Source organism: Rutilus rutilus, assembly GCF_951802725.1.
Source record: "Rutilus rutilus genome assembly, chromosome: 19".
Classification (NCBI taxonomy): Eukaryota; Metazoa; Chordata; class Actinopteri; order Cypriniformes; family Leuciscidae; genus Rutilus; species Rutilus rutilus.
The window spans coordinates 401,149-417,413 of record NC_140232.1 but is presented as its reverse complement, the minus strand read 5'-3'; the positions used below and the strand labels follow the sequence as shown (position 1 = coordinate 417,413).

At 43.4% G+C, this 16,265-nt stretch overlaps 1 protein-coding gene across 1 annotated transcript in view; it reads left to right on the top strand.

Annotated features, from left to right (window-relative positions):
* plxnd1 (plexin D1) overlaps window positions 1-16,265 on the top strand; it is a 133,549-nt gene that overhangs the window by 115,497 nt on the left and 1,787 nt on the right. Inside the window, exons 29-35 of the mRNA XM_084389258.1 lie at window positions 3,316-3,379; window positions 4,412-4,446; window positions 8,848-8,952; window positions 10,075-10,238; window positions 14,198-14,345; window positions 14,724-14,864; window positions 15,396-15,470. Coding sequence (XP_084245384.1) covers window positions 3,316-3,379; window positions 4,412-4,446; window positions 8,848-8,952; window positions 10,075-10,238; window positions 14,198-14,345; window positions 14,724-14,864; window positions 15,396-15,470 — 732 coding nt within the window. The remainder of the gene's footprint in view (window positions 1-3,315; window positions 3,380-4,411; window positions 4,447-8,847; window positions 8,953-10,074; window positions 10,239-14,197; window positions 14,346-14,723; window positions 14,865-15,395; window positions 15,471-16,265) is intronic.

The window sequence follows — 16,265 nt, the reverse complement described above, 5'->3', positions numbered from 1 at the left end:
AGTTCACATAGTATAACATCGTAGCGCTTCTGTGTTGTACATCACACACATGACCAGCGTCGGCCAATAGTGTGATGTATAAAACAGAAGCGCTGCGCTGTTACACTACGTGAACTCACTCGAGGCCCAGAGAGAAGGAAATGAATAGTTGAATAAAGTCGTTATTTTTGTTTGTTTTTTGCTCACAAAAAGTATTCTCGTCGCTTTATAAACTTAGGATTAAGCCACTGTAGTCACTTGGACTATATTAACGATGTCTTTAATAACTTTTCTGGGCTGGCAAGTTTCAATCCCTTAGAAGCCTACGGAGGAGTGAGACAGCTTTCAGATTTAATCAAAAATATCTTCATTTGTGTTCCGAAGATGAACGAAGGTCTTACAGGGTTGGAACAACATGAGGGTGAGTAATTACTGACAGAGTTTTCATTTTTGGGTGAACTAACCCTTTAAGATGTTGCTTGTAAAAAGAGCCTGTGAGTGTTTAATGGAGTTAAGATGACTCAATATTCCAGCAGTTGAAATTAAAATTTTGCAGTCAGTCTATTGTTGTTACTATTTGTTGTTACTATTTGTTGGGATTTGTGTCCTGTAAAATGCTGACCTTAATTGTGACCTTTGTGTTACAAGGCTTCATATTGCACTATTGCTAATCACAAACAATCTCAGACATCCTGAAGAAAGGGACTTATTTTCTGACAAAGGGAGTATGGAAACAGTTTACTTCGGTTGCACTTAGCAACTACACAACAGCATGTTGACTAATAATATAATAATATAATAATACTCTACCGGCCAACCTTTTCAACCTTACCAGTATATAATTAGGTTGTATAATTACATAACACCAATTTTGCCAGAAATTGTTTTTTAGTTTTTTTTTTAGGCATTTATATAGCGCTTTCATATGTACTACTGTACACCCAAAGCGCTTTACAATCATATCATGGGATCTCTCCTCAACCACCACCAGTGTGCAGCATCCACTTGGATGATGCGACGGCAGCCACAGTACAACGGCGCCAGTGCGCTCACCACACACCGGATATAGGTGGAGAGAGAGTGATAGAGCCAATTCAATGTAAGGGGATTATTAGGAGGCCATGATTGGTAAGGGCCAATGGTGGAATGTGGCCAGGACACCGGGGTTACACCCCTACTCTTTACGAGAAAATGCCATGGGATTTTTAATGACCACAGAGAGTCAGGACCTCGGTTTAACGTCTCATCCGAAGGACAAAAATCCAAATTATGCTCCAGCAAATATCTTGGCACATGACAGTTGTAATTGGCTCTCAAAGTAAGTTTAACCTGAATGTGTGTCAAGTGGTACCCAGAAGACTGAAAAACCAGATAGTGTGTATATGTGGACCCCATTAATAACTAAATACCTGACAAGTCCCCAGGAATCGGTTCCTAGTCAGGGCATGGAACTCTACTTGGTCTGAATCATCATTTGATGTGACATCTGTGTTTATGACCACTCCAGTGTGCTTCCTGATTTTTTTTGCTGCTGTACAACCTTCAGAAAGGGTGGTTCCCAGAATGCATGATCCTGTCAGGTGGCCACACAATGCCATAAAGACAAGGATGTGTGTGTGTGTGTGTGTGTGTGTGTGTGTGTGTGTGTGTGTGTGTGTGTGTGTGTGTGTGTGTGTTCTGAGAGTGTAAATCAGTGGTTCTCAACCTTTTTTGGGCCAGCAAAAATATATCTATATATTGGATTTGGCTATCCAATATCCAGGTCCCTGAACCGCTCCTAAACCCCCCGCTGATGGCATGCCCCTTGCAATAATTTTTTGTGCATTTTAATGTTAAATTCATCAATCTGGTGCAGTTTGAGAGTTCAAAATGAAAAGCTCCAACCCATATTCAGTGTGCAAATTAAACAAAGAAAAATTCAAACCTCTTTTAGTAACAGTGTCTGTCTGCATTACACTACTACATAATAATAGTTATAATATTAATCCCATATATTGTAAAACAAATGCACTGAAAAATAAAGGACGGTCATTAAAGCGGTAATGTTTGCACTCAGGTTTTATTAGGCATTTAGGAGAGTATTGCCAGAAGCTGCTTTCATTAACCTCACTTTCGAAAAATAAATAAATACAATCATGATTTTTCATGAATAATTATGTTAGAATTGTAGGCCTACAATACCTCGGTATCAGCTTGTTTTCATCAATGGTATAATTAATACAGTTACAATTAATTTGTGTTCATAATCAGTAAAAAAAAAAAAAATCTTCTAGCAAGAATAAACACATATGAACAATTACATTATTATTGTATTATTGATTATTTTTATATCTTGAAACAAGCAGCGTTTCGCGCTCGGATGTGACGGCGGAATGAATACATTAACAAACTGTGATTGCAGAATATATTTAAATTATCCATCAAATTGTCATTTTCTCCGAGTTAATAATGCCTGACCAGTAGATTACTCGGTGAACAAAGAAAACATTTTGACATTAGGGATTGGAATTAGTTCATGCCTAAAAATGTAAAAGTTTTACCTTATAAATAGAATTTAGTTTAATTAATTTTAAAATTCATCGCCGGAGTGAATGGGAACATGATTTATTGAAAATATTGTTAAAAATATAAGTGTTTCTTAAGTCGATAATTTTTAATGGCTTGTCAACTTTCCATTCCTGCGCTGCGTGATTCTTTTGAATAAGAAATAATATCAACTCGTCAAAATCACAACAAGCGTATCGGTGAGAACACTCGTTTAAACAGCATACACACACACCCGAACTGCACATCATATTTTTGACATTATTGATACTGTTGCAATAGAGATGACCACAGAAACCCTGCCTAGTGCCGGTGTACAGCACTGAGGCTTAGAGATGACCACAGAAACGCTGCCTAGTGCCGGTGTACAGCACTGAGGTGGACGTGCGGTCAGGAGGAGAGCGGCGGCGGACACACACACACATGACATCACACTCTGCGCATGTTTTACAACAATATTTAACATATACAGAGTCCTAACACTTTTTAAATAGCCCACTTAAAGTGTTTATTACAAATAAATTACTAAATGCTTAAAATGAATAAAAGTAAATGAACACAAATGTGCGTTATATATTTAAACTCGTGAACGCCCCCCATTAACACCTGAACGCCCCCGTTGAGAACCACTGGCGTAGATGCAAACATATGAAAACTGGTTTTCCACAGGATTAGATGTTTCTCCTTCTCTGTTTCTTTTTTACATATTTGGTGTAATGTGATCATGTGTTCATCAGGAGTGTAGTGTCACACTCTGAATCACTCTAATGACCTCTGACCTGTGTGTTGCAGATCCCCGATGGGGCGTCACTGGCCATGAGCATGAAGGACACGAGAGAGAACACACTGGGCCGAGGTACAGACACACACCTCACACACCTGACACACCTCACACACCTGACACACCTCACACACCTCACACACCTGACACACCTCACACACCTGACACACCTCACACACCTCACACACCTGAAGGCCCCGATACACTCGCGCTGATGTACTGTTAGTGAACATCATCCACTGTAGAGAAATATGCGCATAAGTGCTGCGCTTTCCTCTCAGTGACAGAATAAACACACTACAGAAAGAGAAAATGTCACGTCAGGTTTTTTATGCAGCACTTCATACAGCATACAGCTTTACAGCAGCTTTACAGTATTAACCCGCCTGAGTTTCTACTGTAAAGAGTCTCTCGGTGTGTTCATGTTTTCACTCGCAACTGAACAAAAGAAAGAACACCTCAAAGAAGGCGGAGCCTCAGAGCCACACCCACCGATTACATCATCACCACACCGACCAATAGGAGGAAAGAGGTGGATCTTTTCCAGAAAGTTTCAAACTCCATAAATGAAATCCAAATGAACTTCATTTTGTCCTTGTTGTATTCGATATGGCGTCACAGCAGTGTATCAGGGCCTTTACATGTGCACAATACACACACACACACACACACACACACACACACACACACACTCTCTCACACACACACACACACACACACACACACACACACACACACTCTCTCACACACACACACACACACAGCCATGTTTATGTGATTTGTAAGAACATTCCATAGGCGTAATGGTTTTTCACACACACACACACACACACACACACACACACACACACACACACACACACACACACACACACACACACACACACACACACTCACACACTCGCTCACACACACACACACACACACACACACACACACACACACACACACTCTCTCTCACACACACACACACACACACACACACAGCCATGTTTATGTGATTTGTGAGGACATTCCATAGGCGTAATGGTTTTTCACACACACACACACACACACACACACACACACAGCTCAGATATGAACTCACGTGTTTCTGTTGATTCACAGTTAAAGATCTGGACACGGAGAAGTACGTTCATCTGGTGAGTGAGCTGACGTCTCTAAATCTCTTCTGCTCATACTCATAATCAAGGAGTGTTATACTTTATCAGTCGTCTCGATTGCTCAAACTATTGTGTGACAGATTATATCATGTTATCATCGGGGTCAGAACTTTTCACAGTAATGAGAATCAGTTATAAGCTCTCAGTAGCCTGTTGTTCCTCATGCCACGGTTCAGACGCTCAGCATCACATTAGCTGGATATTTGCCCATCTGATGTAAAGAGCTGATGAATTATGACTCAGCTGATGCAATTACACACTTTCCATGCGTTTCTCTCTCAGTCTGAGTGTAGTTTCTGTCGCAGTAAGAGTGAGTTGTGTGATCAGTGGCGAGTGCTCAGACCCTTAAGACCACAATCAGCCAGATCAAAGATTTAAAAGTAATGAAACTTTATTCATCCTTGAGAAACTTACATTTCTAACCCTAACCCTAAATCCGAACAACCCCATCTCGCGTTTACACTGCGATTCGACCTTCAGCGCGTCACTGCTTTACAGCTGAGCGAAGAATATCTGCGACTCAGTTCATGTGAAACAACCCAGCATTCTCTGGAGAGTGGACCGCCGGTTCTGACCGCACAGTATTTCTGTACAGCATGTCATGATAGTCACTGTGACAGATTATGTGATTTCGACTCTTAAATCACTATTGTGTCGTGGACAAGAAACACGTCCGACTAAACGTTGCCCAGTGTTGTTTAGCGATCATCACGACACGCTTCGTCAAACGGTTGTGCCAAAATCATGTAGTCTGAACCCGGCACAAGTTGTTCGTGGGAAGTTATTAATAATTGGCCTAAAGCAGTGCTGGAATTATAAACCAGGACAAATTTACCATCAAATTTACAGCCGCTGCCAGAACACAAGAATACTTCCCAGAAACTGAGGAAAATCCTTCCCTCGCGGGTCAAAATGACCCGAAGCCCTAAAATTATACTTCATTTTCTTTTTGTCCAGAAAGTAATATTTAATAATAATAGTTTTAATGCAAACTTTTTGTTTAATGCAAGATTTTTTGTTCTTTTTTTATTTTATTTACCTTTAAATTACTAGATCGATCAATAAATAATAAATAAATAATAATTTAAGCACATTCTTTCAACTTTAATTCAAAATAACTCACAATTTCATGCATAACCCTTTTAATTCAGTTCAAAATATCTTACATTGGGAGTCTTTGACGACCTCTTGTGGAAAAAATAAATGACATAATATGATATTTCATGACTCTTGACACTAGATGGGCTTATAGCTCTATATGGAGAGAATAGCCGCATTTCCACTGTCGGGCCAGGGCCGGGCCAGGGCTTTAAACGGGCCGTGCCGGGCTAATAGCCTCGGGCCAATAGCACCGGGCATGCGTTTCCACTGTCGGGCCAGAAGCTCCACAGCGCTTCACTAAAACACGCCCGTAACACGCCTCTCTGGGACAACGTCACACTAAACCATCATTTCACCAACAAATGGAAGTTTTATCAGAAAACTAATCAGATTTCACTGGAAACAGCGTTGAAAACAAACACGATAAAAGCGGCCGTTTGCTAGCTTTTTTTTTTTTTGTTTGTTTGTTTAGCAGCTTCTTGAATATTTAAAACCCACGCATCGATGTTTTACCACAGGTTTACAATAAAAAGTGATACATTGATCATAATGAATTAATTTATGTAAAAATTGCACATTAGTCACTCAGAAATAAATTACCGTTAGGTCTATTTCACAAAAGAAAGAGGACATGCACACTTACTTTTTCAGTCGCGTCTGTTTCTTTATCTGGTAACTTAGTTACAGGACATATTTACATCACATTTAGAAAAAATGATCATTTCTACAAATATATGCCATACGACCTGAGGAGCTTTAGCACTCTCTCGACTCCCATACAGATATTTTCAGTCAGAGAAACAGAGGAAGCTCCCGAAAAAAAAAAGTTACTTTATTTTTAGATAGTCCGGTTTAAAGAGACGAGACGTAGGCTATGACAGATAAAATAAAAACATGACTGTGATAGCCTTTAAGATTGGTCTGATTTTTTACTATGCGTATCTTCAAGCGTTTACTATGTTTACTATGGTACGTTAACGGCTAGCGCGCATAGTCTTTTGCATCACAAACAGAAGGCATTCAAACATGAACGCGATTTAAATTATTTTATTTTTAAGTCTTAAATGCTGACAGAATCATCCAGCGCTGCCGTCTCCCAATGGTAAACTCCTCCTCTGTTGGTAACCACTCCTCTAGCCCGAGCTGGCCCGCTTTGGCCCAAGGTATTCGACGGGCCAGAAATCCTGGCCGTTGGCCCCGAGTAAGCCCCGATCAAGCCCCGGAAGTGACAGTGGAAACGCGACTGGCCCTGGCACGCACTAGCACGGCCCGGCCCTGGCCCGACAGTGGAAACGCGGCTAATGAGTTGTTCCGCTGGGTCCTTGTCACGCGTCAGTGTTTGTTTGTATTTTCAGTAGTCACGTCTTCCTTTGTTTTTTTCCTGCCACTCCTTCGTATCCATGGTTACTGTCATTTAGTTCATTTGTATCACCTGTGTTTAGTTAATCCTCATCATCATCAGCATCATCTGTGTCGCCTGTGTTCTGTTCATCAGTGTTCATCCGTGTTTGTATTTAGTTCCTTTCTGTTCAGTCAGTCTTCGTCCGATCTCCGTCCTACTAAGTGTGTGTGAACCTTCTGTACCGTCTGTATCTGTTTGAACTATATTGTTAGTAAAAGTTTGCATTGGAAGTTTTGATTCTCCCTCGTCTTCTTCTTCACCGTGACAGTCCTAAAGTCAGTTTCTCTTATGCATTCAGATACACATTCAGGGCCCTATTTTAAGAATCTAAGTACATTGTCTAAAGCGTACGGCGCGAGTGCACCTAGGGCGTCTGAATAAACTTGCTAGATGGGGGAACTGGTCGGCGCTCCTGGCGCATGGTCTAAAAGGGTTGTCCTTATACTCTTAAAGGTGACATATTATGCCCCTTTTCACAAGATGTAATATAAATCTCTGGCGTCCCCAGAATGTGTCTGTGACGTTTCAGCTCAAAATACCAGATAATTTATTAGAGCTTGTCAAATTTGCCCCTTTTTGGGTGTGAGCAAAAACGCGCCGTTTTTGTGTGTGTCCCTTTAAATGCAAATGAGCTTTAGCTCCGCCTCCGTCCAGAAGAGGGCGGAGTCTTTACACGAGCTTCAGATACTCCAGCAATAACAGAACAGGCCAATCTCACTCATCCAGAATCCCAGAGTAACCAGTAGCGAGAGCAGCCTTACGGAGAGACTCAGGAAGAGCTTCTGAATGTTAGTGGAGACATTTCTGTAGTTGTTGTGGAGTTACATTGATCATCTCATCATCATGTTGAACTTCTCCACAAGTGTCCACAGTTCCTGAGGTGTTTATAAGACAGCGGTGACATGTTCTGGTCAATAGTGTTCAGTGCTCGTCTGTGCTCAACCACAGAACAGTTTCAGGCTTTGCTGGATCTTTATCATTGTGTTAGAACTGGTCTCTGTTGTCGCTCGTGAAACCAAATGTCGGCTGGTGTGTGTAAACGTGCAGATTAAGGGCCGGTAATATTATAATATGATCCTCTTCATACGTCAGAAGGAAAGCGAAATCTGATCGGCTTATTTTTACATGCTTGCAGAGAAAGGCTCAGTAAAACGAAAGTGCTGGGTTTCACTTTTCATGTTTTCTGTGTTGGTAGAAGCACCGGATTAAAGATGGAAATAGTCAGATTTTCATGATATGTCCCCTTTAATAACTACTAGGCTACTAACTACTAATCAAGAGTCTCATCTCCCATTCCCTTTAAAAGCCAGTTGCGCTCGAGCCATGGCGGATTCGCTGTTTAAAGGGAGGAATTTGCAAGCGGAAAAACTGAACTCTTCTCTAGCGAGGAAATGGATCGGCTCGTGTGCGAGGTTAAAGCTCTGAGTGTGTGTGTGAGGTTAAAGCGCAAGCAGATCCTCTATGGGACAAAGTGTAGCGTGTTCTGGACCCGCCTATAGGCGCACATTACTAATGCGCTCTTTAAATAACAAAAAAAAGTGCGCGGATGAGGAGGGAGGAGGGTCGAGCTAGCCTCCGTTTTGTTTGACAATACTTTTAACGTCAACAAGAAGTGACGTCACCCAGCATCACTTAGAGCAGCTTTAAACAGCGCGGCGCAGGACGTGAAAATGAAAACTGCGTCAGGCTGAAACTAGCGAAACGCACTCGCATCGCGCCTGGAGCGGCATTGCACCGGGTGTGTGATAGGGCCCGTAGACATTATAAAAAAGTTTTTTTGGACCGTTTTTCAGTTTTTCTATGTGTACTGAAGCATTCCTTGCATTCTATGCTCTGACCTGATGGTGTAAATCTGCTGTGTGTGTGTTTGACGGCAGGTTCTTCCACATGATGATCTGGGCGAGAACAGAAAGACTCACAGACACAGTCAGAGGAAGAAAGTGTTGCCGGAGATCTACCTCACACGCCTGCTCTCCACTAAGGTAGTGGATAAACTCAACACACACAACCACAGCAGCCGAAGATGAGACGTGACACTCACACACTGTTCCATCAGTGCAAAACACACTACTGACCTCATAAAAGGTTCGAGAGCCTCCTCTCTGTCCACACGGACCATTCCAAGGACTGTAAATACACTTTTTATTTGCAAAGTGTGCTGACATAAACAAGATTCAGATGCTTCAGAATATAACAAGACACTGATAATAAAGGTAAATGAAAATAAGTTTGTTCAGGATAATTCAGTCAAACTCCCCTTAACTCTTTCCTGCCATTGATGGACATTTCCGGCTTTCCGTGTTTTCACTGTTGTACAGTAGGGGGCGCTATTACACATCTACTGAACGAGTACTGAATCTCCTGATCAAAACACAGGAGAAGAAGAAGCAGAAACAAGCAATATCATATTGAATCATATGCTACTGTAAAATAACGTGATCAGCATTAAACAGCATATAGCTGAGTGTTCATTAGCTGAGATCCCTCTCAGCTTTTTGCTCAAAATGTTGCTTTTTTTATTAAACTTACCCACATTCAAGTGTTGATAAAAAAAAAAGAATGCATGAAGCTAGAATAAATCTTCTAAAGTCACTGTAAAACTGAAGTTGCGCTGGTATCTTCTCCTCTATTAGGCCGCATTTCCCAGTGAAACACTTCAGGAACAAGAACAAATGTGGGCGGGGCTTGATTGTATCCATGGGGAATTGATTGGATGATTGGATGGTTGTGGTTTGCTATTGGCTGATCTCATGTGAGTGACAGGTTGCCCCGCCCTCGTCATCAGAGAACAGAAGAGATGCTGCAAGAGGAACACAATAATGATAATCATTTATAATAAACACCGCAATATTCCATAAGAAACAGACAGAAGCGAGGGGTGATGGTGTTGAAAGTATACATGTAAGTGTCCAGTCGTGTCCTTCAGGAACACGTGATAACCACCGATGTTTATGATGTCACAACCATGAGCTCATTAGCATACAGTATGTTTTAAAGGGACAGTAGCAGAGCGATGTGGACTGTAGACCTCAGGTGAAACTCAATCCCATCAGAGAGTGCCATATATGAAGACTAATAAGTGTGTGAATGTGTGTGTGTGTCAGGGAACACTGCAGAAGTTCCTGGATGATCTCTTCCAAGCCATCCTCAGCATTCCTCTGGAGAATCCACCGTTTGCTATCAAATACTTCTTCGACTTTCTGGAGGAACAGGCAGACAAGCGTGGCATAACCGATCCGGACACGTTACACATCTGGAAGACTAACAGGTATTGTTATTACACTCTCTCTGAAATGCTTGATTCTGATTGGTCCGTCACGATGGTCTGGGGTCAGTTATTCGTCAATATCAGTGCTGTATATTGAGGCTCATCCGGGTATTTGAGGCCAGTGCTTCTTTCATTCGGGGTCCTTAAAAAGTCTTAAATTAAATAAGAAAAGTCCTAATTATTACTTCAAGAGGTTGTAAATATGTGGACAGAAAAATATGGCTTAATGTGAATAATAAACTTCAAAACACAATGATTTAAGCTGATCCTATTATAGTTTTTCAAATATATTCCCTTTCATGCACTGTGTAATAAAGCTGTTTGTGAATGTAAGCGTTCTAGAAAGCTGTAAAGTTATTGTCTCCCAAAAGAAAGAATCGACTGAGAACAAGTCGTCTGTAATTCGAATCACACTGCGTTACAGTTCTATGTCACTAGAAATGATATTTGCATACTGCCATAATGCCTATGTTGTACGTTGTCTGTCAGCAAACAACTTGACCCCCGCAATAAATCAGAAATATACACATGGGTTTGTTGATGGACATGCACTTGTTAATGCTGATGGTGAGGAATTACAGTTGCAGCATCTCATAATGTTCCTCAAACTGAATAGTGTATCACTGAGAAACACTGAGTCCTGCTCGAGTCGTCCTGATGGAGGTTCGGGTTCACTGAGAAACACTGAGTCCTGCTGGAGTCGTCCTGATGGAGGTTCGGGTTCACTGAGAAACACTGAGTCCTGCTGGAGTCGTCCTGATGGAGTTTCGGGTTCACTGAGAAACACTGAGTCCTGCTGGAGTCGTCCTGATGGAGGTTCGGGTTCACTGAGAAACACTGAGTCCTGCTGGAGTCGTCCTGATGGAGTTTCGGGTTCACTGAGAAACACTGAGTCCTGCTGGAGTCGTCCTGATGGAGGTTCACTGAGAAATACTGAGTCCTGTTGGAGTTGTACTGATGGAGGTTCGGGTTCACTGAGAAACACTGAGTACTGCTGGAGTCGTCCTGATGGAGGTTCGGGTTCACTTAGAAACATTGAGTCCTGCTGGAGTCGTCCTGATGGAGTTTCGGGTTCACTGAGAAACACTGAGTCCTGCTCGAGTCGTCCTGATGGAGGTTCACTGAGAAATACTGAGTCCTGTTGGAGTTGTACTGATGGAGGTTCGGGTTCACTGAGAAACACTGAGTCCTGTTGGAGTCGTCTTGATGGAGGTTCGGGTTCACTGAGAAACACTGAGTCCTGCTGGAGTCGTCCTGATGGAGTTTCGGGTTCACTGAGAAACACTGAGTCCTGCTGGAGTCGTCCTGATGGAGGTTCACTGAGAAGCACTGAGTCCTGCTGGAGTCGTCCTGATGGAGGTTCGGGTTCACTGAGAAACACTGAGTCCTGCTGGAGTCGTCCTGATGGAGTTTCGGGTTCACTGAGAAACACTGAGTCCTGCTGGAGTCGTCCTGATGGAGGTTCGGGTTCACTGAGAAGCACTGAGTCCTGCTGGAGTCGTCCTGATGGAGGTTCGGGTTCACTGAGAAACACTGAGTCCTGCTGGAGTCGTCCTGATGGAGTTTCGGGTTCACTGAGAAACACTGAGTCCTGCTGGAGTCGTCCTGATGGAGTTTCGGGTTCACTGAGAAACACTGAGTCCTGTTGGAGTCGTCTTGATGGAGGTTCGGGTTCACTGAGAAGCACTGAGTCCTGCTGGAGTCGTCCTGATGGAGGTTCGGGTTCACTGAGAAACACTGAGTCCTGTTGGAGTCGTCTTGATGGAGGTTCGGGTTCACTGAGAAGCACTGAGTCCTGCTGGAGTCGTCCTGATGGAGGTTCGGGTTCACTGAGAAACACTGAGTCCTGCTCGAGTCGTCCTGATGGAGTTTCGGGTTCACTGAGAAGCACTGAGTCCTGCTGGAGTCGTCCTGATGGAGGTTCGGGTTCACTGAGAAACACTGAGTCCTGCTCGAGTCGTCCTGATGGAGGTTCGGGTTCACTGAGAAGCACTGAGTCCTGCTGGAGTCGTCCTGATGGAGGTTCGGGTTCACTGAGAAACACTGAGTCCTGCTGGAGTCGTCTTGATGGAGGTTCGGGTTCACTGAGAAGCACTGAGTCCTGCTGGAGTCGTCCTGATGGAGGTTCGGGTTCACTGAGAAACACTGAGTCCTGCTCGAGTCGTCCTGATGGAGGTTCACTGAGAAATACTGAGTCCTGTTGGAGTCGTCCTGATGGAGGTTCGGGTTCACTGAGAAGCACTGAGTCCTGCTGGAGTCGTCCTGATGGAGGTTCGGGTTCACTGAGAAACACTGAGTCCTGCTCGAGTCGTCCTGATGGAGTTTCGGGTTCACTGAGAAACACTGAGTCCTGCTCGAGTCGTCCTGATGGAGGTTCACTGAGAAATACTGAGTCCTGTTGGAGTTGTACTGATGGAGGTTCGGGTTCACTGAGAAACACTGAGTCCTGCTGGAGTCGTCCTGATGGAGGTTCAGGTTCACTGAGAAACACTGAGTCCTGCTGGAGTCGTCCTGATGGAGGTTCGGGTTCACTGAGAAACACTGAGTCCTGCTGGAGTCGTCCTGATGGAGGTTCCGGTTCACTGAGAAACACTGAGTCCTGCTGGAGTCGTCCTGATGGAGGTTCGGGTTCACTGAGAAACACTGAGTCCTGCTGGAGTCGTCCTGAGGGAGGTTTGGGTTCACTGAGAAACACTGAGTCCTGCTGGAGTCGTCCTGATGGAGGTTCGGGTTCACTGAGAAGCACTGAGTCCTGCTGGAGTCGTCCTGAGGGAGGTTCGGGTTCACTGAGAAACACTGAGTCCTGCTGGAGTCGTCCTGATGGAGGTTCCGGTTCACTGAGAAACACTGAGTCCTGCTGGAGTCGTCCTGATGGAGGTTCGGGTTGAATAACTAGTTCTTCCAGTGTTTCATCATTGGACTCGCACTCAGATTGATATGGTAAAGTGACGTCATGGTTCGTTACTGTGTTTAGTTTATGGTGCACAATCGCTGAGCTGTAGGAAGCCTCCGGAGCTGAAGTTCAGTTTTGGTAATGGACGTTTTTGTTTTTGACACACGCTGTACATGGTAGACCAATCACAACAGACTGAGCTGTCCGGCCAATCAGAGCAGAGTAGACCAGTCACAACAGACTGGGCCATCTGACCAATCAGAGCAGAGTAGACCAATCACAACAGACTGGACCATCTGACCAATCAGAGCAGAGCAGCTCTTGGAAAGGAGGGATTTAGAGAGATAGATTCACCCATGGAGTCGTTTGAGAATCATTGAAGAATGGTGATCTGCAATGTTTATTATAAGAAAATGAAACAGTTTTTTGACCTTTGATGCCTGTAAACCTGGTGTAGGAGACTCCACAACAACATTAGGAGACTTTAAGATAGCGTAATAAGGGCACTTTAATTGTGAGCACTGCATGTTCTAGAGTAAAAACTTGTGGTTTCAGAGCGGTTCACAATCAATGAATACTGCAGATTTATGACAGACCATTGCTTATAGATCTACTGTTGATGAATTATGATGCCATATGGTGTTTATAACATAATCATATATAATATAATCATATTTTAAATGAATACAAATGTAATCATTTTATTCATCCTTTTTCTTAAATTTTTTTTTTAAATGCTGAAAGTTTTATCATTAAATAGAAAACCTTGTATCAAAACTTGTATGATTTGAATTGTAAAGTTGTTTAAATTGTCATTTTATGGTTTGGACTATAGATCTCAATCTATCTTGCTCACATGGCTTTAAACAAGGTCTTAACTAAAATAAATAAATGTAATACATATTAATAAATACTGAAATAACCCTGCTGACCATACTGAGTTTCATCTAAAGTTAACACAAACAACACTGACACAAACAGCAGTTATTAATCCTGTATAACACTGGAGAAGATGAGCAGATGAATCTGATGTTTTCTCTGTGTGTGTGTGTGTGTGTGTGTTCAGTTTGCCTCTGCGCTTCTGGGTGAATATCCTGAAGAATCCTCAGTTTGTGTTCGACATCGATAAGACGGATCACATGGACGCGTGTCTATCTGTCATCGCTCAGGCTTTCATCGACGCCTGCTCACTATCTGACCTGCAGCTGGGCAAAGTGAGATCACACACACACACACACACACACACACACACACACACACACAAACTCACACATTCACACTCACACTCACACTCACACTCACAATCACAATCACACACACACACACACACACACACACACACACACAAACTCACACATTCACACTCACAATCACAATCACAATCACAATCACACACACACACACACACACACACTCACACAAACTCACACATTCACACTCACAATCACAATCACAATCACAATCACACACACACACACACACACACACTCACACACAGTCACATACACACACACAGTCACATACACACACACACACACACACACACACACACAGTGTAACAGATCTCTGATCAGCTGCTGTGTGTATTCCAGGATTCTCCCACCAATAAGCTTCTGTATGCCAAAGAGATCCCGGAGTACAAGAAGAGAGTGCAGAGCTACTACCGGCAGATCCAGGAGATGGCGCCGCTGAGCGAGCAGGAGATGAACGCGCACCTGGCCGAGGAGTCGCGGGTGAGTGTGGAGTTCCCTTATACCTCAGAGGGGGTGGGGCCTCAGAGACACAACCACCTCTTACCCCTCAGAGGGGGCAGAGCCTCAGAGACACACCCACTATTACATCAGCACCTCAGAGACACACCCACCTCTTACCCCTCAGAGGGGGTGGAGCCTCAGAGACAAACCCACTGTAACACCTCAGAGTGGGGCGGAGCCTCAGAGACACACCCATTGTTACACCTCAGAGGGGCGGAGCCTCAGAGACACATCCACTGTTGCATTAGCACCTCACAACCAATGGGAGTTTGAAGACGTTTACCAGCCAGAGCCATTTTTCCCAGAAAGATCACTTTGACAAGTTTTTTCAAACTTCATTTCGCTAGCAGTAAATCGTGATCTTAAGCACACAATGCAGTTATTGGAATATGCCATGCATGTCAGCTGCATTATACACTTGAGGAATGCAGAAATATCAAGTGCATATGAATGTTGATGTGTGCAAAGTATTTTTACTGACGAAGAATTTCTGAATGATTTTTGCCGCAGAAATACAGGAATGAGTTCAACACCAACCTGGCCTTAACAGAAGTCTACAAGTACGCCAAGAAATATCGCAGTCAGGTGAGTCACAGTCCTGTGTGTGTGAGTGTGAGTGTGTGTGTGTGTGTGTGTGTGCAGATGAGCTCGTTCCTGCTCGTTTGACATGAAAGGGATTCCATGAGGGTTTGCCAAACACTGAGTGTGTGTGAATGTTAGTACCTGGTTAGTACCTGGATGGGAGACCTCCTGAGAAAACCAGGTTGCTTCTGGAAGAGGTGTTAGTGAGGCCAGCAGGGGGCGCTCACCCTGTGGTCTGTGTGGGTCCTAATGCCCCAGTATAGTGACGGGGACACTATACTGCCAAAAGAGCACCGTCCTTCAGATGAGACGTAAAACCGAGGTCCTGACTCTCTGTGGTCATTAAAAATCCCAGGATGTCCTTCGAAAAAGAGTAGGGGTGTAACCCCGGCATCCTGGCCAAATTTGCCCCTTGGCCTCTGTCCATCATGGCCTCCTAATCATCCTCATATACTGATTGGCTTCATCACTGTCTCCTCTCCACCAGTAAGCTGGTGTGTGGTGGGCGTTCTGGCGCAATATGGCTGCCGTCGCATCATCCAAGTGGATGCTGCACATTGGTGGTGGTTGAGGAGATTCCCCCCTTCCATATGTAAAGCGCTTTGAGGTCTCAAAAAGCGCTATATAAATGTAACGAATTATTATTATTATTATTATTATTATTATTATTATTATTATTATTATTAATGTGCAGTGTTTGTTTCACTGCATGAGTGTGAAGGAGACGGCTTCAGTCAGAGAACTGTGATTTATTTATTTCATTTTTTGCATATGCGACTTAAATTCTTCCAGCTGAAG